The 23,515-nt window shown below is 41.7% G+C and overlaps 1 protein-coding gene across 1 annotated transcript in view; it reads left to right on the forward strand.

The window, feature by feature from the left end:
* Positions 1-23,515, forward strand: part of ITGA8 (integrin subunit alpha 8) — a 652,632-nt gene that overhangs the window by 116,769 nt on the left and 512,348 nt on the right. Inside the window, exon 3 of the mRNA XM_085631247.1 lies at positions 22,834-22,934. Coding sequence (XP_085487373.1) covers positions 22,834-22,934 — 101 coding nt within the window. The remainder of the gene's footprint in view (positions 1-22,833; positions 22,935-23,515) is intronic.

Raw genomic sequence — 23,515 nt, forward strand, 5'->3', positions numbered from 1 at the left:
ACTGGGGGTGAGTGTTTGCAATCTTCAACACTTCGTCCATCATCCCCTTTGGTTTTGCATTCACCTCCTCCTCATGTCTTGCAATTGCAGTTACATCTCTTACAAATGAGATGTTGTGGTTCTTGCATTATTCGGTATAACCTTTTGTGCAAAGCTTTCAAAGCATTTCTTGGTAGATTTTGAGCAAAACATCAGAAACCTGCACTTCAGAAGTATTTAGTCCTATAATGGGTGAAGATATCTGATATTTTAAGCATACTTAAGACATTTCTAAAGTACCTGGGAATATCTACTGCAGTTGTATACTTCGTTGAGTAATCTGATGAAAATTATTTGATAACGCAGAATTTCCCTAAATTGTGAAATTCTACCCCTTCTGAATATGATGCAAAAGTGCTTTTGCATATGTAACTGTTGTACCACAGAGGAAATATTTCTCTCTGGAAAGAAAATGTCTGCTTTTGACACAGACATATTTGTGTGCGTTTTCCATGAGTGAAATAACCAATAGAAGATATGTAGATGAATGTAACATTTACAAGATCGTGGGTGCTCATATGCTTTGAATGGTGATACACCAAGAAACGCTGCAACCTGCCCTAATGTAGTGATTTCACTGTACCACCTCAGCTGCTCCATTCATAAATACATTTTACAAAAGTATTATTCCCCTTATCTTGAGTATTCTGTGAGTAAATTGAGGGATTTTATGTTTATAAAGTACTTATATAGCCCACCAAAAAGTTGTGTGTTGGTCTCTTGATTCAGCAAACTTCGCATCAACTTTGTCCCACATTTTCTGAACCAGTCAGTAGTCTGGACCTACATTTTTCCCATAAACTGTGAAAATATGATTTAAAAAAAGTAAATTGCACAGTCTTTCATATCTCAACCACATACAATATAATAGGGTCAGCTACTGCTCTTGAATCTCTCCTATGCCTCTTCCATCGTATATACATGCAGATCCAGCCCTAGTCAAGTCTAGAAAAGAGTTTCCTTTTGAAGATCTCACTGAACAAATCAGTAGACCTACAAAGAAACAATGCAGTCCCCGAAGAAAGTAATCCAAGCAACTGAATGAGTAACCTACCTCCATTGCATTCCATAACATGTAGGTTTTCTGTTATAGTATTTGAATATATTTTTGTAAACCACTTTTACACAGATGCTTTCATGGCATTAGCAAAGAACTAAAAACAGCTGACTAATGCTGACCATCTCTATCAGAAAAAAAGCCAAGTGTTTAGTTGTTTCCTAAAAGGAGGTAGATGTTTAAAAAGTCGAAACTCGGCATTATCATTGTGGTTTAAACTATTTAGATCAAATAATCTTGCAATCTCCACATCTCTCTCTCACTCTCAGATCCCATTCGTCCTCCCCCGCCCAACCTTGTCTTCTTGTTGCTGCTTTAATGAAACCCCATTCAAAACATAACAAAGCGAGAGCAAGGCATTGTGCAACATAGAATCGAAGTAAATGGCAAAGGAAGCTATCAATAAAGAACGGTTTCTATAATGGGAGCAGTTTCTTGCCAGGCCATGAGGGAGAGGCGTCTTCCTGTTGTGGGAGGTCATCGACATGTTAAAGATAAACTAGTCGAATGAAAGAGCATCACTTCCTGTAAGGGCAGAGAAGCACATCTGGGTCAACAGAGGCCCCGAGGCGTGCTTGCAGGCTGAGTTCACGGCCCGTACTGGGGTCACACATAAATGCCTATATATCCCTCAGCTGTTACCGGACCTTTTTAACATCTGGCCTCTGAGAGGCTGTTGTTTCAAGTGGGGCAAGGCTTGTGGAAAGAGCAACGCATATTTTTGGAGCCTCATGAAGAGATGTTCACCTAGGAAGGCAAACCTATCCTTAGTCTACAAGAATCCTTTCAAGTTTTCATCAGGTGGGACTGGGACAGATAATAGGCCCGGGCACCAAAATTAAAGTGGTCCTCATTCGAAAATTAGATAGCTATAAGTGTGCCGCGTTTACAAACTGGAGCAGTTTCGAACTTGTACTGAGACTCTGTATAAGTATTTGGAAAGGTATGGAAGACTGCACGGATTTGTGCTTCTAGCAAGCAATGTTTGCTTTAATATCAGGGAAATCAACAGTAAAAGCCGGCCCTGCAGATGATAAAACAGGCCCACCAATATCCGGAAAACCGGCCCACACACTGACCTGTCAGACTGCCTGTTAGGAACTGCCTGATTGCCCATTGGCCAGTCCAATGTTGGTTCATATAGAAATCAGATATCTAAAAGATACAAATAGAAAACACCCTACTGTAAATTCACGCACATTTTTAAAAAGAACGAAAGAGTGCAAATTATCAAGGGGCATATGTATCAAACGATTTTGTATTCGCAAACGCTGCGAATGGCAAAAAAACAGCGTTTGCGAATACAAAATCGCAAAATGCGATGTATGTGACAATTTCGCATCGCATTATTAAGGAATCGCTAATTTAGCGATTCCTTAATTTTGCGTAAACATTTAAGGAATCGCAAATTGCGATTCCTTAAATGCTATGTAACACGCACCCAAGTTGTGCGAATTCTCCTTAAGAAATCGCAAATTACCACCAACTTCAAGTTGGTGGTAATTTGCGATTTCTTTGAAAAATGCAATTTTTGGCATTTTTCAAAGTGCCATGTGGCGGTGCGCCATATGCGCACACATGTTCATTTCAGGGGTGCATCAGGGTGTCATCATGACACCCTTGCACCTTAGAAATTATTCTCAATTTGCGATTAGCAAATTGCAATTCGCAATTTGAGAATTACTTCCCATTCATTCCTATGGGCCTCCTGGCCCATAGTAATGAATGGGAAGGTATTCCTTAATTGCGATTTCGCAATTTGCTAATCGCGATTAAGGAATATTAAGAATTTGCAAAATATGTGCGAATTTTTAAATACATCCCGTTTTGCAATTCTCAAATAGCGATTCTCCAAAAATCACTATTTGAGAATCGCAAATACGGTGTTTGATACATATGCCCCCAAATGATTATAACATGGATCACAAATTATAACATGCAGAAAAGTCGCGTTTGGATTTTGAGTATATAATTTTAATTGGCTGTGTTTTAATTTCTCATTGAAGACAACCTTGAACCCCACCTTTCCCTAGTAGTGTTACATTTTAATCTACCTCCAACTGCTTCCATATCCTGCTATTTTTGCGGTTGAAGTGCAAAAATCTCCTGGCTACCCGTGCCAAGAAAATCATAATGTAGATAATCATTCTGGTGGCGATCTGTGCTGTGCTAGTTTTAGCTAGCAAGAACAGTGAGGCGCCTGGATCATCAGAGCCTGGATACCCTCATGGGTGACAAGTAGCGCTCTACAAATCTACTGATTGATTGATTGATTTAGGCATTTGCCATTATTAGAACAGAGTTTTTGCTTTCAAAAGTTAGTCACAGAAATAAATGAACAGGTTACTGACTTAAGCGTTTCTACAGTGCCTTAGTTATGTTAGGATTTGATATGCTATATTCTACGAAGCAGCTATCCTCAGGTATCTCATTTTAAGTTATGTGAATTTATTCAGCATTAGAACCTGCAGCCATGGGTTCTATCATTCATTAACAGCCCTCTACCCAATTTATATATCAAAGTTACCTGCAAAGTCCGATAATGAGGTGGAGAACCTTTAATGGCCTGCACAGCCCTTGGCAGAAGGGATTTAAAGTTTTAAGAACATTTCACCTGCAAGGGTAGAATGTTTTAAAATAAACAGGGAGAAGCAGTAAGACAAGCATTGCTATGCTGGAGCAGAAGGTTTACACCAGCCATTATTGATTCTGTGCCACTCCATTGATTTCAATTTCACTTCCAACATCCCAACCTTCTAAATAGCAATTCAACCCTACTGTTGCTACAGCTCACTGTGTGAGTGGGTGGTTGAGCACCCTGATTAAAGGTTGTGCTGAATGAAACTGTCACAGCACCACCCACCCACAAAGTTTTACTATCATAATCTGGTGGGTGGTCTCACTCTGGGCTTGGCGGTCCTCCGCCGGAGCGCTTGCATGGCGACGCACAGGAGGATTACCAAACTTACAATAAGGCCCCAAGTGATTTGATTTTAGGAACACTATGTGCACAATGCGGATTCACTCCTCTTCGTTTGCCTCTACTGAGCCTCACCAATCTCAAATAATTTTAGATGGAAGACAGAAAAAGGAATAGTTTGAGTAGTTTTGGCACTAGGGGCATAATTCCTCTAATACCACAAGGAACGCAGTCCATAGGAGAGGGCCACTACAGAACATTTGTGCTCTCCTGTGGGAAGAGATGGGATTTAAGACAAAATTTAAGAGCCTGGATTTCAGAAAAGAGATCACAATTTGTTAAGATGTGATCAAATGTCAATACTTGGTATGCCTTTTATGGCCTGAAGATCACTTAATTATTGTGCAAATGAACTGAAATTTAATTGGTGGCTTGACTCCTTTCTTCCTTCCTTCCTTCCTTCCTTTTTTTCTTTCTTTCTTTCTTTCTTCCTTTCTTCCTTCCTTCCTTCCTTTCTTTCTTTCTTTCTTTCTTTCTTTCTTTCTTTCTTTCTTTCTTTCTTTCTTTCTTTCTTTCTTTCTTTCTTTCTTTCTTCCTTCCTTCCTTCCTTCCTTCCTTTCTTTCTTTCTTTCTTTCTTTCTTTCTTTCTTTCTTTCTTTCTTTCTTTCTTTCTTTCTTTCTTTCTTTCTTTCTTTCTTTCTTTCTCTCTCAATCCCTGTATATCATTGATTAATTTATGAGGCTACCTAATGTAGAGGCATTTGCTATGTTGTTAGGTTAGGATTTCCACTTTGAGCGGCCAGTTCAGGCAGAAATGTTGTTTTTTCCCAAATCATAATCTGATGGTTTAACTGGATTATAAAAGTATTGTTTCTTGAGTGAGGTCCCTATTGAGGTTGACAATGACAAATGACACCTCACTTTTTTCATTTTAGATTGCTTCAGTAGATTGTGTTGCTCAACACTACTGAAAGCCACCATTGGCTCAGAAAGACTTTGAAAGATATTTGCTGTAGTATACTCCCCTTCCTTTGTAAGTCTTATGTGAACATGTTTTAAGTGAGCACAAATATTTCTTGCTTTACATGTGCTTTAAGTAGCAGAACTGGCCTACATTAACAATCATTTTACAATAACAGAAAGACATTTGGTTTTAAAATGACTTGAATTAACATACTACATACATGTTTCTCTTCTATGTCTTTTATTTTCAGAAAATAAGCAAATTAGAATTCACTTCATGCTGCAGTTAATGTGTCAAGCTGAAATGTATTGATGTGTGTTCCTCGAGAAGGAAGCCATGTGCAGAATGTTCCTGCAGTTGCCAAGAATTCAATGCTGTTTGCCCGGGTCCACTCTAAGCAGCTGCAATGTCTATTGTTTTTATTTGTTGCACATATGTCATGTTATTTCCTTCATTTCCTAAGTAGGCCTTATTATAATTGTGCATGAAAGATGGCATTCCTAAATGTTTCTTATTTGATGTATCACATTTTCATGAAAAATGATGGGTTTATTTGTGAGTCGTTATTAATACAGCGCCAGGATGTCAGATCTCATTATGTCGAGTATGTGTTTTCGCTGCCTGAAACCTATAAAATGTGCCCTTTTTGGCACGTGTGCCAGCTCTATTTTGCTTTTCAAAATGAGCAGTTTCTATGCTACTGTGCGTGTTGTTTACTACCTCGACGTTTCTCCCTTTCTGAACTGCAGCTTATACTGATTTCTACCTAAACTTTCCTTGACTTTTGAACTGAGACGATTTATGTTGTTCTCTTGCGGAACTATACATTGGTTCTGGCTATTTACTTGCTTTGGGGGTTGCCCTGATGTTGATTCCTCTTGCATTTGTATTATTTCAGGCAATATTGAGGCTGATTTGAATTTCACTAACTAATTACTTTTTGCCTTCTGTGATGACTCCTGAGTTTGAGTAAACCCTTATGGTTTGACTGAACATTCTCCTGAAAAGGTTTCTTTTATTTTGCAAAGGACTGCTGTCTATTGAGACTCACATGGTGCTGGTGCTGAGTCTCAACCCTTTTAATTAATTAATCAGAAGCACTGACACTTCCAAAAAGGAGAACACTGTTGTGATTGTCGTACATTTCACTGTTGTGATTGTCGTACATTTCACTGTTGTGATTGTCGTACATTTCACTGTTGTGATTGTCGTACGTTTCACTGTTGTGATTGTCGTACATTTCACTGTTGTGATTGTCGTACATTTCACTGTTGTGATTGTCGTACATTTCACTGTTGTGATTGTCGTACATTTCACTGTTGTGATTGTCGTACATTTTTAGAAAGATCTTTCCTTCTTTAAAAAGGCTACTTATCATATATATGTATTACTTTTTGATGCAGCGAATTTCTTTCCTTTATTTTTCTGACTCATAATAACTTGAACAGTGCTTAGGTTACCTACTTCCTTTGAGCTTCAGGTGTTCCTCAAACAAGACAATAAATTCAGTTAATGGTCGAACATGTTTGCAAAGTATAACTCATTGATGTAAAACTCTGTTTAAAGAAGGGTTGCCATGCCTTAGATAACAACACCCAAAAGTGGAAATGTCTTACAGAAAGTTGCATGTCCACATTTTCTGCACACCGCGTGTCATGATTCTGCATAAAAACTCTGGATAGCCGACTACTAATGTGTGAAAGATGCTGGGATATGTCTTTTGATACACCCTTTTTGCTCAGCGTGATATTAAAGGTGTTTACAGTTACTTCCTTTGAGAAAATTATACCTCAAACCAATGATATTCAGTAATATGCATTATATGATTAGTGAATGTATGTAGATGCTGGCTTTCCTTGACTCGTGAGCTAGCTATATTTAAATTAAATACTTCTGAAATTCTTGCATTGCTTGGTACATATAATTTGATCAATTAAATTAAATGAATGGTGCTTGAATCTGCTGTTGATTCTTGCAAACTCGCTTGGCAAATGGTTGTATTGTGTTTCTGCTTTGAGAAGGGTCTGGGTAAGTGCAGTATTATACTTTTCCAAATGTAGGCTATTGTCTTACTTTTCGTTACTGTTGTTGCCATAACTATATTTTCTCTCACTTTCGTCTACTAAAATATTCCGGAAGTTCACTGTTTATCTCAATAAGAACGAAACAGATACGTGATTTCTAGAAATCTTGTAGAAATGTCCCTTTGGTCGTATAAACTTGCAGATGGTAGTCCTGTCTTCTGATGCTGGTTCAACCTACGGTGTAGCTTCTCTGGGCGCGTGTGACCCCTCTAGGGGTGTACATTCTTCACACAACACAGCAGTGATCACAGTGGATGGGACTGCTATACTACCAGTTATATCAGATTGTTTGTTAACTTGTTTTACTCAAAGAGAAGTTGTATTTCTTTGTATTCAAATAGAACAATCGATGGACAGAATGCAGAACAATGTCATTCATTCATCCGGTACAGAGATCTGGGCCTAAATCCATCGTTTTTTTGCTCACCATGCCATTACAGTTTGGACCCAGCCATATGCAAATCAGTCTTGACCCTGTACCCAATGGGAATAGTCCATTCAGAACTGCCAGGCCAGGTCCTCCCTGGCCTGGAATCAAGCATCCTAGGACCGGTTTCAGCCAGGATAGCTTGACTCCAGTGGCATTTCTTTGTATTCTCCCTGCCTCTCAGCCTTCATTGCTGTGAAAGCATGGCAGATTTATCTCACTCATTTGTCTCCTAGGAGTATTAACCCCATGCATGCCTAGTGAGCATATTTGAGAGTGTTTTCTTCTGGTTGCTGAAAGCCCTGACATTTTAGCATTACTGCATTAGGTCATTCTAGTGATCTATGTTTCTACTTAGCGTCATTGTGACAAGTACATACATGTCCCTGGATGAATGTATCATGTTAACTCCTGCAGCTCATGATTCGTTCTGGGGTACTATCTTTGACCACAGGACCACAGGGAGTGGAATAGAAACAGTTGTGTGCTGTGGATATTGTCTACATTACCCAATCTAAAAATGCTCTCTCTGCACCTTGATCTGTACGGTCGTCCCTTCTGGATATTGCTTTGTTTTTAAATTGATTTGTTTTATGTGACGCTAGAGGCTGACGACTGGGATTTGAAAAGATGCCCATCATTTTAACAAAATGGAATAGTGGGTGTATTTGATTTATGAACGGGACCTGCCAAGGATGGAGCGCAGCACCAACCGCATCAAAACCGGGCCGTCATGAGTACCGGTACTCTCCTTTCCTGAGGAAAGGTCCCGGTACTCAAGTGGGGGAAATATAAAAGTGCCGGTACTCCGTACCGGTGAGTGCCGGCCCATTTAAAGCACTGGGTATAGTAACGTTTCATCAGCAGTGTCAGTGCTCCATGTAAGAATGAGTGGGGCATGTAAGGCGTGCTTTCATAATGGCACACTTTTCACTGAGAATACCTCTGTTGTCAGCCCAAAATCCTGCCCTCCTTCCAACATCTTCTTTGGAATTTGACTTTGGCTCTCACCTGCCAGCATATTGAACATTTGAGCACATTATTTCCATTTCGGTCCTTCCCTCTGCATAGGTGAGATGCATTTGGATTTCTTCGTTTGTACTGATGATAGAGTAGAGGTGGTTGAATGGGTGGATGTTGCTGTTCTGCAGCAGTCAGAGCTTTTATGTGCTGTTCAAGTTCTTTGGTCTAGGCCTTTGTTGTGTTGTATTTGTGGAGCCTTTTACAACACGCATGTTTTATAATGAAGGGCTGATATTTTAGAGAAAGAATGCAACTTCCATTCACAGAAGCACTTGTCAGCATACATATTTTTTAACTCCTGAGCAGAATTCAGTTGTGCAACTATAGGCTTTGGATTTAACCTGGATGGTGTTTTATTATAATGCATATGAGCTGTTTCTCATGTAGAATGGGGAAATTGTTGTTTCAGTGTCAATGACCCATTCCTCATAAAATAGCCCTAGGGGGCTCCGCACCACTGATGAAGGCCTGATGGTTCTGGACCTTCTCACACTATCCTATTTATGAGTTAAGTTCCTTCAGCAAATCAACATCTGTCCTCGGCAAAGGTATATGTAAATGTACCTGTGAGCCAGTTTAGGAAATTGACTTGCACCTATTATTTGATCCAGTCTTGGGGATAAGAGATTTGTTACAATGTAAAAACACCTTCCCCATTTACCCTCTAAAAGGTTAATGATAGACTGTCAAGCAGCTAGGGAAGTCCTCCTTCATTTTAGTTTCAGGCGGCATTGCTGAGTTAGTGGGCTTAGCATGAAGTTTTAGAATGATCACTAGAAAGTCAAGTGCAGATGACCCTAGTGTAGTACTATGAAATTCATATGATTCATTCTCCCACATTCTCTTCATTGTGACATGAGTTCTTCTCAGGCCGTGAGTTCGCTGTTCCCCATATTTTGCAGAAAATCTTACATTATACCAAAAATCAGAGGAGTCCCAATGTAGGATCAACCACCTTTCCAAAAGGGCGGAGTGATACCAGTTGTAGGATTCCCAATTGGCAGATTGTAGCTCTATTTTGATTAATACCTTTCCTCTCTAAGACTAGGTACATATATATCCATTTGAAGCTGGGGCCTGGTATCTGACAGACTGCATCATTAAGAGGTGAGGTCTGTGATTTGCAGCACTGGTTATCACACATTAATTATGCCATTTCAGCTGGCTACAAGAAAGAAAATTCCATACCTCCTAAACTTGGGAAAAATATGTGAATTTTGACTGCACCTTTTTGGGACATGTTATCTTTTTTCTTATTATCTGCTGCCATCAAACTCTCAATCCACATTAAACGTTATTTTGTATTTTATACTGTTGAGACAGCGGTTAAGAATGAACACCTGAACATACAAACCTGCTCAGTGAAGTCAAATTGCATGAAACGTTTCTGAAGCTGCTGGAAGAGAGTCTTTCTTCCAAGGGCTCACGCTGTACCAGATAAAAATTGGCAGGAGTTCTCAGATTGATATTTTTACACCAATCCCCACCCAATGTAGCCAGTGCCAGGATACCACAGCAACACATGCTTGAATTAGTAAGGTCTGCACTGGTTGGGAATAAGCACACCGTTTCAATTAGAGTTCTTTGTCCTGAGCCTCGGCCATCCTTGGCCAATTTTTACCGTTTTACTTATGCTTAATTTAAAGTGTGGTTTTAGAATATGGAATAATTTGATATGATGTTTTACAGTTGCAATGATTTTAAGTAATCGCACAAATAAAGATATTACTTACTTACTTACTTAATATCTAGCAGCCTCATACCATAGCAGAGTTCCAAAAATCATGGGTTCAAGCTGGAAAAGTGGAGTAACACATAAAGGCTGGTGACTTTTATGCACTGAACTTATATTTCTGTGCAGGATTTCCATATAAGTGAGAAGGCACCTTTTTACATATGTTGCAAGCCTTCTACATTAACCTGTACAAATTCATCATGATAGAACAAAAGAAAGTACATTGATATAATATGGGGGAGAAATCAATTTTTTGTGTTTACTAATTGTTTGTGTTTTGTGCTTTACTTCTGGCTTCTTTCTTTACAGAAAAACAGTTGCAGCCAACTTGATTCACCTCATGTGTCTAGACTGCTGGGGCCCTTTCAAGGCTTCAAAAATGCACATAGGAATATTAAAATATTACAACAATGCAAAACAAATTAAGCAATCAAAAATTATAGTGGGCACACATGTGGTTCACTGCTAAACATATTTCACTCACTGGGAAAAATGTATGCAACTAGGGCAAAAAAGTGTGTACAAGTCCTCCAGGTTTTGCACATATATTACCCAGTATCAGTCATCAATGAGTAGTTATAGTTAGGACTATGCTTCCATAGGAAGTTTATTTTTTGGTTGGCTATTAACTTTGGTGCTGTCTGACAAATCTTCACAAAACTTTCCAAAAAAGTCTTGTCCACCTCATCTTCTTCCTGCAAAGTTTTGGAGTGATCCATCAAGCGGGGGACGAAAAAAGGGCGGTCCCAAAACACAGTTTCCCCATGCAATTTTCTGTAGGGAGGTGGTGGTCCCTGGGGCTTGCAACAGCCCAGCAGGGGGGTCCGTGCGGCCTCCTCCATTAATTAAATAAAGCCACGGGGCTTTCCCCGGGGTTCATTTGGGCCCATGGAGGGGTCTCCATGCGGCCCCTCTCCTAAATAATTATTAAGCCTGTTGAGGTGGCTGTCCCTGGGGCTCTTGAGCACCCTGAGAGGGGGGCCCAGTGCACCCTGTCATTTTTTTTAAATGCCCCTTGGACCTGGCCCATCCAGGGGCTCTTTTTAAAACAATCGCTGGAGCCCACATTTTTTTTTTTTGCCGCAGTTGTGGATTTGCCACAATTTTCAGCCAAAAAGGGTTTTTTCCCTGACGGGGCCCCTGCATTGACCAGCACCAAGGCTAAGGGGTCAGGGTATTCCTACTCCGTCCCCTTTTCTTTATTTTTATCTTTTTGTTTGGGACTTGGCGAGACCCAGTCCCAAGATGGCTGCCAACACTTCCTGGTTGAAGTGCTAGCAGCCAATCAGATCTGAGCATGAGATTGGTAGAGTTCACAGAGTCTTTGCATCCCTATAAAGACAAATTTGGATTTATTTAAATAAGTCTAAAAATCCTGAACAGATTTGCACCAAATAACTAAAAGTGTGCTTTTTGGATCAAAAACGACCTTTCTGCCAACTTTGGTTTTATTCCATCCAGCTATTCAGGCTGTTGGCGTGTCTAAAATCCCTTTGGGAATTAACACGAGGAACCCACTTTGTTTGACCCCCCCCTTTTTTCTCAGTCCCTCCCAGGTGGCTCATCCAAAACTTTCCATGCGCAACTGGAATCACTGGGGCATGATAGGGGGTCATTTTGTGAAGTTTCGTCAAATGGCACCAGAGATATAGGCAAGGCAAAAAACGCTTCTACTATTGAAGATGGTCTTAACTATACCTACCTACCAGTAGTTAATATATATATAGAGAGAGAGAGAACTAGAGAGGGAGAGAAAGATGGGGGGATTTGACTATTTCTGCCCCAATTCCAATCATTCCAATTTACATTCTTAAGGCCTCTTTGGAGAGGACATCAGCATTCCCAAGCCCACCTAGACTAGAACCCGCTACAAATAGAGCATCTCAAAACGGTTGGCAGCTGCCCACACTGCTGCATCACCCAAAGCACCTGTATTACCAGTGCAAAGTACGCACAATATAATTGTTTAAGTGAACACCTTCCTTATCTTGCGTTGAGAACCTCATTAATAAAATGCATGTAGTTCTGAGCACGGATAACTATGCACTCAAATGTCCACTGTGCACTTAAATATGCACTGCAAGAAAAGGTATTTAAGACTAGCGCACCATCCAGAAATTAAACAGACTCCCATTGGTCCTCCAAGTAAACTCCGGCTTCGCCTCCTCCAAAAATGCACCTACATGCCTCTACAAGACTGTTCAAAATCATTCATTCATACATTTGTTCGAATTGTCTGCAAAGGCTGACGTATATCCAATCCATGATTACTAGTTGTTGTAATCGCCGACGTCGTGATTTATGATGGATGAAAGAAGATATAGTCTATTTTTCCAGGTAAATCTGAAAGATACAAATCACATCAAAATAAGAAAAGGCAGCCCTTTTGAGTGAAATGCGTTCCTTTTCTCGGCCATGGCTTGATCGTTTGTTTATTCCCTCTCCATGCTCCTTATGTGTTAAAGTAGTGAGTGGTATTTGCACACATCTCTTTGGTATTCTTCTGTAGACATGCCTGACTGCAGGGGCGTAACACAGGCCCCTGCAGCCCCTGCAGTGCGGGGGGGCCCCTGTGCTCCAGGGGCCCCCTCAGACAGTCTCAGCGGAGACATCGAAGCAAGCCTCAAGTCTGTGCGCGCACGCGCACCATTTAATTCATGATTGAAGTTCAATCATTAATTAAATGGTGCGCACGGCGGCATCCTCCCCATAAATTAAATGATGCGCGCACGCCACGGCCAACCGCACGGCCTCTTCATTATTTAAATGGTGCCGTTTTGGTACCACGGCAGCGCGGCCTCTAATTGGTTGGTATGGTGGTGCGCACGAGCACGCCCGGTGCCCGAGGGACTTTCACTTCTTGCCGCGCGCGGGATGATGAAAACTGTGGAAGACTAAAAGTGGAAATAAAACAAAAGCGGACCTGGGGGCCCCTGGAATTGCTGCCGCTTCACAGGTAAGCAGGCCCGGTTCTAGAGGGGGGGCTGGGTGGGCCAGGCCCACCCCACCCAAACATGAGCCTGGCCCACCCAAACGTGAGCCTCGGCCCTCGTAGTGACAGCGCAAAGGCCAATACAAAATGACATCTTTAATTTAAAACGTTACTCCTAACGTTGTTTTCTTTCCTGTTCTGGGGGTTGAGTGATTTGGCCTGGGCTCTTTCTCACACCCATCCCCAATCACCCAACTCCTTTTAGAAAGATGGGCTGTGTCCTGCATGTACAATAGGGGCATAGCGAAGGGGACAAATTCTTTATTTGGCACTTTTGCCTACCATCCTGCTGTGTGGATATTTCCTTTTCTGCTCAGCGATAGAGAAAATAAGTTTGTTTATTCCTATTCACGTTTCCTGACCCCTGCAGCTGCATATCAGATCAGGCTGTGACACAAAGTTTAACCAATGGAATAGGTAAGAGAATGTGTTACTATTTGCTTTTATTTTTTAAATCTGCACATGCTTCGTGTATGCTTCATTTAAATAGTTTTTATCATCATCAGGGCCATGGATGCAAGACAACAATAAAAATGTCCAGATAACTAATGATTAATGATCCTGCTGGAGAGCAATCCTTTGCCTGTTGGTAGTTTTGAAATGCAGATAGGCTGTATTTTATGTGGATAGCTCAGTGGGTTACTGCCATTGTCACAGAGATTCTTGTGTAAAAAGAGTTTGGGCCGATATTCATTTTTATTAGTAAAGCCAACCCCCAACCACTGGGGTATGCTTTATATCCTGAGTTTGTGCCTCCCCAGCCCAAACCCTCTTTAAATATACTGCCCATCAGTATGGATGACATGTGATTCCTACACCTTGTAATCCTCATTGGCTTATGTGGCATCCCCTATAGACTGATTTACATATGATTTATTGTCTCCGTATAATGTGTGCGTGGTGCAAAGCACTGTGACACCCTACACTGATATGAGTAGCGCTATACAACAAATGAAATGCATATGAGAGAGGCTACGGAGAGATGAATGGCACTGTTGGAGGGTGGTAGTAATGGTATCTGCAGAGAAAGAGGTAATTGGTGGGGCGCCATAGAAGACTTTCGCACTAGCGCTAAAGCCGGCCCTGTCATGGTCTTTCTGGTTTATATTTAATTAGCAGTCAGGTCATTAGTGCAACTGTGGAACATATTAAAGTGAGTGCTAATTATATTTACTACTATAGTCATTGTTTTTCAAGTTTGATGGTGATTTTACTAAGGTTTTATATGGGAATAAGGCAAGTGGAGCTGGATGGTGGCTGATATGGGGCTGGGGCCCAAGGTCAGCTGTGAGATAAGGTTCACAGGAGAGGGATGGTAGAAAAGTAGATAATCAGGCCTGGAAGTACTCGTTTTGAAGCCTGGCCTGTTGGAATTTCAGGGTTTGCACTTAGGTCCAGACATTGCTCTTACTTTCAAATTACTCTCCACATGCTCTGTATACACACAGAATCGATCCATTGTATCATGATGACTGTTTGCAAGTAGATATGATGTAATCTAGGGCATGTAGGCTACCACAAGAAGCGACAAATTGGGCCCACAGTGGGCCCACCCAAATGCATACTCGGCCCACCCAAAAATAAATCCTGGAGCCAGGCCTGCAGGTAAGACTGTGGCTTTGGCTGATGAGTCGCTATCGACACCTACCGCTGGCTGCAATGTCCGTGTCCTGCTACTGTTATGTACAAACGTTGCTGCTGTGCTGCCACGAAACTGTAAATTTCTAGAAAAAACTCTCCAGGGTTTGATGTTATATCACCTTTACGCCCTTTAGAAATATATTTACTCCATTGTCTGTGCAATCAAATATCTCTTAAAAATTCCGGCCTGTAAAAAAGACCTTAAAAAAAAAAAAGTTTGTTCTGCAATGTGGCCGCACTGATGTAGCAGGCGTTAGCATGTTTTCTTTCACTCTTGCTTCTATCGGTGTAAACAGAGCAGATGGTGCAAAAAATGTGTGACATCAAGATGTTTCTTGGTTTTCTGACTGCAGTGTGGACAGTATCAACACATTCTTTCACTGGCCACTAAAGACACTATCACGTGTGATGCAGGAACAGGGCTACTGTAATTCTGCAAAAATTTCCAACACTGCAGGTGTTCAGTAATTCTGTAATGTAAATGTAACATGATATTACAAGTCTTCGACTGACTAATGAGGAAATAGAGGATGTGGACCGAGATTCTGACATTTCAGATATCATTTATGGACCCATTCTGTCAGGTTTCATCTGGTGAAATGTGTGTGTGTAAATCTCAAAGTGTGTGGCATTACCGCACTTCTAGTAATACCAGCGTGGGCAGAAACTCACGTTTGTGCCCAGAACCATATTAAAACAAAACCGGGGATGAGGCCTGGGACTGTTCCAGCTTATTTCATGTTTGCTATTTGGACACTAGATGAAATTGGCCATATAAGTAGACTCCTGCAGTGTAGACTTTATTTTCATCACCATGCGTGCCTTGAACCCTGTTGCCCGATATTTTCTAATTACACAAGACTACGCACACATTTTGGCAGCTATTACACCCTTAATAGAAAAAAAAAATCACATTTCATTCAATTTGTAATTACCTCCCTGTGTAGCTGTAGCTCAGCTCTGAAGCTAAATTATCTCCCTCACCCAATCCTACTTATCATATCATTCCCCAAACCGCCCCCCCACCTCCTTCCACCTTTACTCGCGCCTCTTGAAATAATACAGCACGTCAAGCCAATTTACTGTAACTATCTGGGGAAGGGCCTCTTTGCCCCTAGTAGCTAATCTACTACACAATCTTTCAATGACTTGCTCCACTAAAAGGTATGATAATCTCCATAGAACCTGCTACCATTAAACGAAACGGAGAGCTCTGATTGGTAGATAGCTCTTCTGAAAACTACACTAATAGGAAAGCACCTGCGGCAGATAAATGTCTAAGTACACTTCGGGTGTTCATAATTTTAGTGAGGGCAGCTCTGTGTCCTTTTGGTCTAAAAAAAAGAAGCTTTTTATCCTGTTCCAGGAATATGTTTAAAAACGAACAAACCTGCTAATGCATACCTGTGGAATTACGTTGTATACATTGATTTCTTCGTTTTTTTCTTTATTTTTCTTTTCAGTCAGCGCTAATAAAACCTCATGCCATTCCTGTGCAAAATCAATCATGTCTTTAAACAGAAAGCGTGAAACCCGAAGTGCTTGAAATTAGAAAGGCAGGACTATTCTGGTTTTTCCGCTGGATTATGTTAGGCTGTCACATTAATCCATGTTTTTTTTCGAAGCTGCTTATCTGTTTAATGTGGAAAGGTTGGAGAGGTTGTTTGTGGATCATCGTGTTGCAAGCTGTGCTCTTTGTAGGTGAGAGGCGGCTTTGCCCAGAGGGCCGCTTCATAATGCTGCTTCTGAGGAAATAAAAAGTCAAATCCATAGGTATTCTAGCAGGAACAGTAGTTTAACGCAAACTATAGCCCCCCCCGGAATGTGAGAGGGGCCCCTAAATCTCCTATAGCTCATAGATAATCATGGGTTTAGGTTGAATGGGGCTTCCCTGAAGGGATGCGGACCCTTGAAGGGTTGGAGTTTTCTGCACCACAGAAGTTATCGGCCCTGTCTTATGCCCCTGAGTGGGAAGGAAGGGAAGAGAACAATCTTTTTTAATGGAGAAGGGCAGTTGTCCACCAGGGTTCCTCCAATGTTTCAGTGTTAATTACCACCACCGATAATACCACCACCCCCATGGAACATCTCAACTTCAAGCTCCACGCGGACAGCAGGAAAACCATCAGACGCACCCTGGCATACCGACCTCTGGACCTGCACTCTAACGTCTGCAACAGCATCACAGACTTCATTGCACCCCTAGCCCTGGACTCCAAGGAATACATCTTCCTTGGTGACCTCAACTTCCACAACAATAACCCCAAAGACAACAACACCGCCCACCTCCTCGACAGCATGAGCAATCTCGGGTTGACCCAGATCATTGACGACCCCACGTACACGACAGGACACACACTGTCTCAAAGATATTTTGGCCTTTACTTACATCTAACCGGCCAATGCACTGACTTTATAGTTACTGGCATGTCTGGTTTCTCCTTCAAGCATACCACCTGGCCTATCAGCGCCTTGTGTGATGAAAAACATAGCTGCATCTATGCAGTGTGTTGATTGGCCCCTTATATTGAGCCAGTGGACTGCAGCTTCCCTTTTCATTGCCGCACCCACCGCCCGTGCATTTTAGTCCTGAAGGGTAGCTGTGGAGGTCAGTGTGTGGGCTGGTTCATTTTGGCAGTATGTAGGCCGAATGGGTCTTTTTTTCTGAGTTTTTATGATGATTTCCCCAATCTTACAGAAAAGCCTGAAGCAAGCTCAAATGCATGGCGTGATTACTGAAAAGTGAAAACCCCTATAACGTGGATGAAGTGGTAGAAGGCAGCTATATTATTTTCTTGCCTCACCCACTGCCAATAATGTCCGTCCCCAAAGGCTATGTGTGACAGGTCACAGTGTAGGATGATTTGTTTTGGCTGTTTGTGGGCATGTAGGGTCTTGTGCATTGTGTTTTCTTGCTTATTTCTCTGCTATATAAACCTTGCCGGAGCAAGCTTAAATGCAGAGTCGACATCTCTCATACCTAAGTTATAAAAAATATATAGAGCATATGGGTGGCAGCCTCCTTTTTTCATTGCCAGCCTGCCACCTGTGCAGTACAGTCCTGTGGGGTAGCTTTGCAGGTCAGTGTGTCAAGTGACTTATTTCAGCCTGTATGGTCTGGTTTTTACAGGTGGTTTTTGGATAATACAACAAACCTTGCCTGAAGTATCCTTAAATAAACACAGTCGCACATTCCTTGCTAAACAAGTGGCAGCTTTCAGCTAAGAGCTTTCTTTTTCCTTGCCTCTCCCACTGCTAGTACTGTCCCCAAAAGGGTAGATGTCACACCTCAGAGAGTGGGCTGGTTTGTAGGCTGTTTGTCGGCCTGTTGAATCTGGTATGATGGGTTTCACTGTTGATATCCATTATATTACCACTAACTTTCCCCTGCAGCAAGCATAAATTCATGCAGTCTACATACCTTGAAATCACATATATAGCATGTCTTGATAAGATAAAAATGATATCCCTATTTGCAAATGGGCTGCTCTTTTAGCTGTCTGATTTGCTAATGAGGGCCACTTTTATTTTGGTGCCAGGCTTACTTTCTGTCTCAGTGAGTCGCCAATCTATGAACACTTAAGGGCACGCTGGATGACAACAGGAGTCGCTGAGACAATATGTACCTTTATAACCGGAGGCAGTAAAGTACAGGAAGTCCCTTTGGGAGACTGTAAGACTCCGCAATCCATTGGTAAGGATGGCATTTAATGTGGTGAGAACGGGGGGCCTCTACATGCAGACATTCAGGCCAGCAAGCAATCCAGAGTGAGATGGGGTAACACAGGCAAGGTGATACCATGATAGGAGGAGCAGAGAGAGAGAGAGATTAAGAGAGATAGACATGTTGATTTCTGAGACATATGCAGGGTAATGCCGTAGACGAACATGAAAGATACAGTGTCCGTACAACCAAGGTAGCCTCAACGAGTGCAGGTAGGTGGGAGTAGGAGAGCGTAGGCCAGTAAGGCATAACTAGAGAAGGCAAGCAGCACAAACCATGGGCCTGCGGCAGGTTGACACCTGAAAGCCTAGGCATGCTGTGACCAAAAAAAGAGGGCACCCACTCTGCCTATTCCTTACAGTTGAAATCTACATTTACTGCTGTAGTGTGAGAATGCATTTCATGAAAAGAAATATAAAGTAGGGTTGCCAAAAGAAAAATGCCAGCCATGTGTTTAAAGACCTTGAAAGACCTCGTCTTGACACTAAATAGGGTTAGAAATAAAAATGTATGTATTTATTTGTAATGTGACTTTTCTGTCTTAGTTCCCTTTAATTATCAGTCATGGATCTTTCGGGCAGCCCTAGAACACAATTAAAGCGCATCCTATTTCTATTTACGTTCAAAGTATGCGCAGATAAGTGCTGAAAATACGGCTTTAGGTGACTGCTTATTTTTGTCGGTGGGGCAAAGTGGTAGGTGGTGGGCCGGGCCGCTGGGGGGGGGGGCCCTCATTGTGCTTTGCAGGGGGGCCCCTTCAAGTTTCGTTACACCACTACCTGACTGTGATGCTGTATATTGGATCTCTCGCTTCCTCCTATTAATGGTTCCGAGTACAAGCGCAGAGCGTTTTAAATAATAAAACATGTTGCAGGAAGCCATGACTTGATTTCCTCTGCACCTACGGCGGAAAGTTTCCGCATCACTTCCGCCGCTGGCTGGAGCCGGTGCCACGTGTGTGTTCTTCGACATTTTATGGAGTAGGAGCCAGGGAGTTCTCTTGATATTTGTAACGCAAGTTTAATGCAGAGCATAAGAAGGCCTGGAAGAGATGGATACCCGGGTGAGCGGCTTAGGGTTCCCTAAAGCTCCAAGTTCAGAGAGGGCGACTGGCCAGAGAAGGCTTCTCCATGTGGGAAACCAGTTTCACTTCAGAGAGCTGCGAGTGAGGGAAGGGGAGGTCTGCTTTTTATTAGGGCCTGAAATGCATCATAATTGGGCCGAGCTCTCGCCCAGATGGTTCCTTTTATGCTGACATCTGCAAAGTGTATATAAAGAGCCGTCTGGTGGGAGAGTGTCTGCACGTGCTATTCTTTTAGGGACCCCAGTCAATGCAAGCCGGAGCGGCGACCATAGAAAGGCACCCCCTGAACAATTCGTTATTTTTGTGATCAAAGGTTTTTTCCTGTTTTGAAAGAAAGCTGTAAATATTTTGTGCCGCGTACCCACGTGCTTTGCAAGAACGTGAAAGGCGTGAGCGGTTCTTGACTAGGCATTTTGACATATTTCAACCAAATGCGTTTTTATGAGCGTTTTTTAAACTTTGAAGCCTCGTGGGTAGTATTTTAAGGACTCTTGTGAGGTTATTATTTTTGTGGAACAGGAAGCACCAAAGGGACACAGGTGTACGAAGCAGGAATGTCTTTGGAAACATGATCACCACACCTCTTGCTTTTCATTTAGATTTAAGTTGTAAAAGCTTGGAAACATGCTCTATTTTCAATTATACAAAGTTGCTTCATTGTTCTGCAAACTCCAAAGTACTCAAGTATTGACTTCAAGGACTGTAATTTGTGGATTGAAATCTAGTCACGTGGTTTTCTTTTTGCTTAGCAACTGCAGGAATTGTTGCATTTAAATGTATAATTACAACAGGCACACAAGGATCTGGTTGGAATGCTAAATGCATTCATACCTTTTGAGAATTACTAATGGTCCAAAGTCCCATGATCAATTTAGGAGCTATTCATATGTTAGAATTAACACGTACACACATAGGCAAGCACGCGCGCACACACACAGTGGTGTAAGGAAACCTTGGGGGCCTCCTGCATGGGGTGGTGAAGGGGCCCTGGCAATACTCATACACTCGAGCTGACAAGCCAAGGGGGCCCTCCTTTATGCATAGAAGGCTGCCCCCCACACAGTGAGGGCTGCGTGGGAGTCCTTTACGCCCCTGCACGTGCACATACAGACAAGCACATGCAGGCATACACACACAGGCCACATGCATGCATACACACACAAACACACTCACGTGGGCTAAGCAAGCACACACATGCAGGCATGCACATACACACATACTTAGATAGGAGCTTACAAACACACATGCATACCCAAACACAGAAACACACACAGATGCATACATGCGCTCACACACAAGAAACATACCCATGCCCAAAGCTCACAAATGATTCCATTTAGTACAGGTGCTTGTGTGCCTCAAAGTAGTGCAAAAATGTCAATTTCCAGTACCCGCAAGATTACTGTCCTAGAGGTAATGATGACGTATTTTGACAATAATTTGCCAGTACCACCGAGTCAGAACGTAGATCTCTGGCAGGCCCCTTTACAGTATGCAGATCATTCTGTTAAAAATGCTAATCTCTAGGAAACCCATCCTGCTAAAGCGTGTGTCTTTACTTGCAGTCATTGTACATTGTTTAGGTGTAATGGTGTTTGCTAATTGAAGCATCTGAAGAGTACTTACCGCGCAGTCACAGGTTATAAGGCGGTTGCATAAATATGATTTCTGTCCTACTAAATACATCCAGCTGTGATGTTAGTAGTGCCCTCTGGGAGTCAGCAGGCAGACAGTATCTATATTTCATTCATTCTATATCATTCTTAAGTGAAAACACTGTTGTGGTGTCTTGCAAACAGTCCAAAATAAATACATTCACTATTATGGGGCTGATGATCATGCCCATTGGCAAACTAGGGATATGCAGTCTGCACACCAATTGGGTCCCGAATGTGAATGTAATTTGTATTGTACCTATGTAGTAACAGGTCGCATCTCAAATTATGCATTCAGAGTAGGTCGCAAAATGTCTTGCATAATGAATATTATTTCATCATAGGTCATAGTTCTGACACCCTGTGTTTGGTTACAAGCAGGCACGGCCGGCACAGGTAACAGCATTGGTGCGGGGCGGAGGGAAGTTGACAGACGACGGGATAGGGAAAGTAAAATGTAAAAAATAAAAACACTTACCTTGCGCTCGCGAGTGCAAGGTAAGTGGTTTTATTTATTTTTTTATTTTACTTTTGTATCCTGTCATCTGTCGAAATATACCCCCACTATACTCCCGCCCCACCCCACCGCCTCACCACTGTTACCTGTGCCGGACGCGCCTTGTAACGAGTCCAGGGATGGAGTCCTGCGTGCAAGGGACAGCAGAAATCCATCCGTACATTTACATTCCCAAATGGAAAAAATCTTTTTTAAAGCGGCTCGTGGCCTTTAGAGGGACCAGTGCTGCTGTAAAAAAGGTTCCAGTTTAGGAAGACACTGAGGAGAGTAGACAAGGGCTCCTTAGACCACTGTCTGCTCTGTAGAGGCTGCTGGCACAATTCCCAAACAGGGAGCTGTCCCCCTCGCGCAGCTTCTCTTATTTTACGAGTTAGATGGCAGCCCCTCTAAGGTGTCAATATCTGATCAGTGGTTTGCAACCTCAATTGCAGTCTCAAATCATCGATACATTTCCTCTACAAATCACAAATAGAAGGGGGATGCCCTTTTTGCACATTTGCGATTTGGATTTGGCTGCAAAGGCCATTTTATGAGCCAGAAAGACTTTTCAAACTCATAAATTGGCTTTTGTAACTATTAAAAAGGTACTTTGCAGTCACAAACCTTGTGTCACAAGCTTTGCAACCTCCAAATATATTTCTACATCATGGCCCAGATTCTTAGAAATACTGCGCTAACTGGAGCAGGATAAACACTAAACAAATGCATCTGCTAGTTGGTTTATGGTCCTTTGTAATAAAAACAGTAATAAATATTAATATTAATGTTAAAATTAACATTGATATTAATACTAATAATAATATTAAGAAGAAAAAGAAGAAGAAAATAAAAAGGAAATAACTACAAAACAGTAATAGTAATGGAACAATAGTGATAGGAATGTCATAATAATATAATCACTTTATTCACTGGTATAAATGAAAATGAAAAATGGCATTGCTCTTTTAACACAGATTTTGTATCTCTCATAGACAATAGAAAGATCAAAGTGAATGGAACCAAAGAAGCAATTGAGTTCAAGTCAAATCAGTGGTTTGGAGCTACTGTTAAAGCTCACAAAGACAAGGTGGTGGTAAGTTCCATTCATTTCCTTTATATTTGATGTCTTCTTTTGTGACTTAATCTAAATGTGCACAATATTAGTCTCAACTTTTCAAAAGTCGTGTACAGTAGAGGCTTTCGTTGACAATCTCAGTCTTGTCTCTTGCAATGCCACCATTGTTTCTCCTTCCACAAATCGCATTGCAAATGAAGTGAATAAACTGAGCCCTGATGGCATGTTATAAATCTAAGATGACACGTTATCCACTTGGGGAAATAGAGACCCCTGAAACAAGGTAATGAGCCATCGAGTCATTTTTAAAAGAAGTGAGAATATTTCACATATATAATGGATCTCGCCTAACTTTATATTTCCATCGTGGCTAGTGGAAATTAAACCACTGCCAGTGGCACACAGAAGAGAATTATGTAAATGAAACTAAGGATTATGGACCTTCGAGGTGGTGGACTCGTTCCCCTATTTAGGAGTCCTTTTCGATAGAAAGCAATCATGGTCTAAATTACTAGAGGGAAGAGCATTGGGCATGCAGAGAAGCCTTATGGCACTGAAAACATTCTCTAAAAGACTGGGAGTCAAACCTCTGATCCCAA

Source organism: Triturus cristatus, chromosome 10 (genome assembly GCF_964204655.1).
Source record: "Triturus cristatus chromosome 10, aTriCri1.1, whole genome shotgun sequence".
In the NCBI taxonomy this organism is placed as follows: domain Eukaryota; kingdom Metazoa; phylum Chordata; class Amphibia; order Caudata; family Salamandridae; genus Triturus; species Triturus cristatus.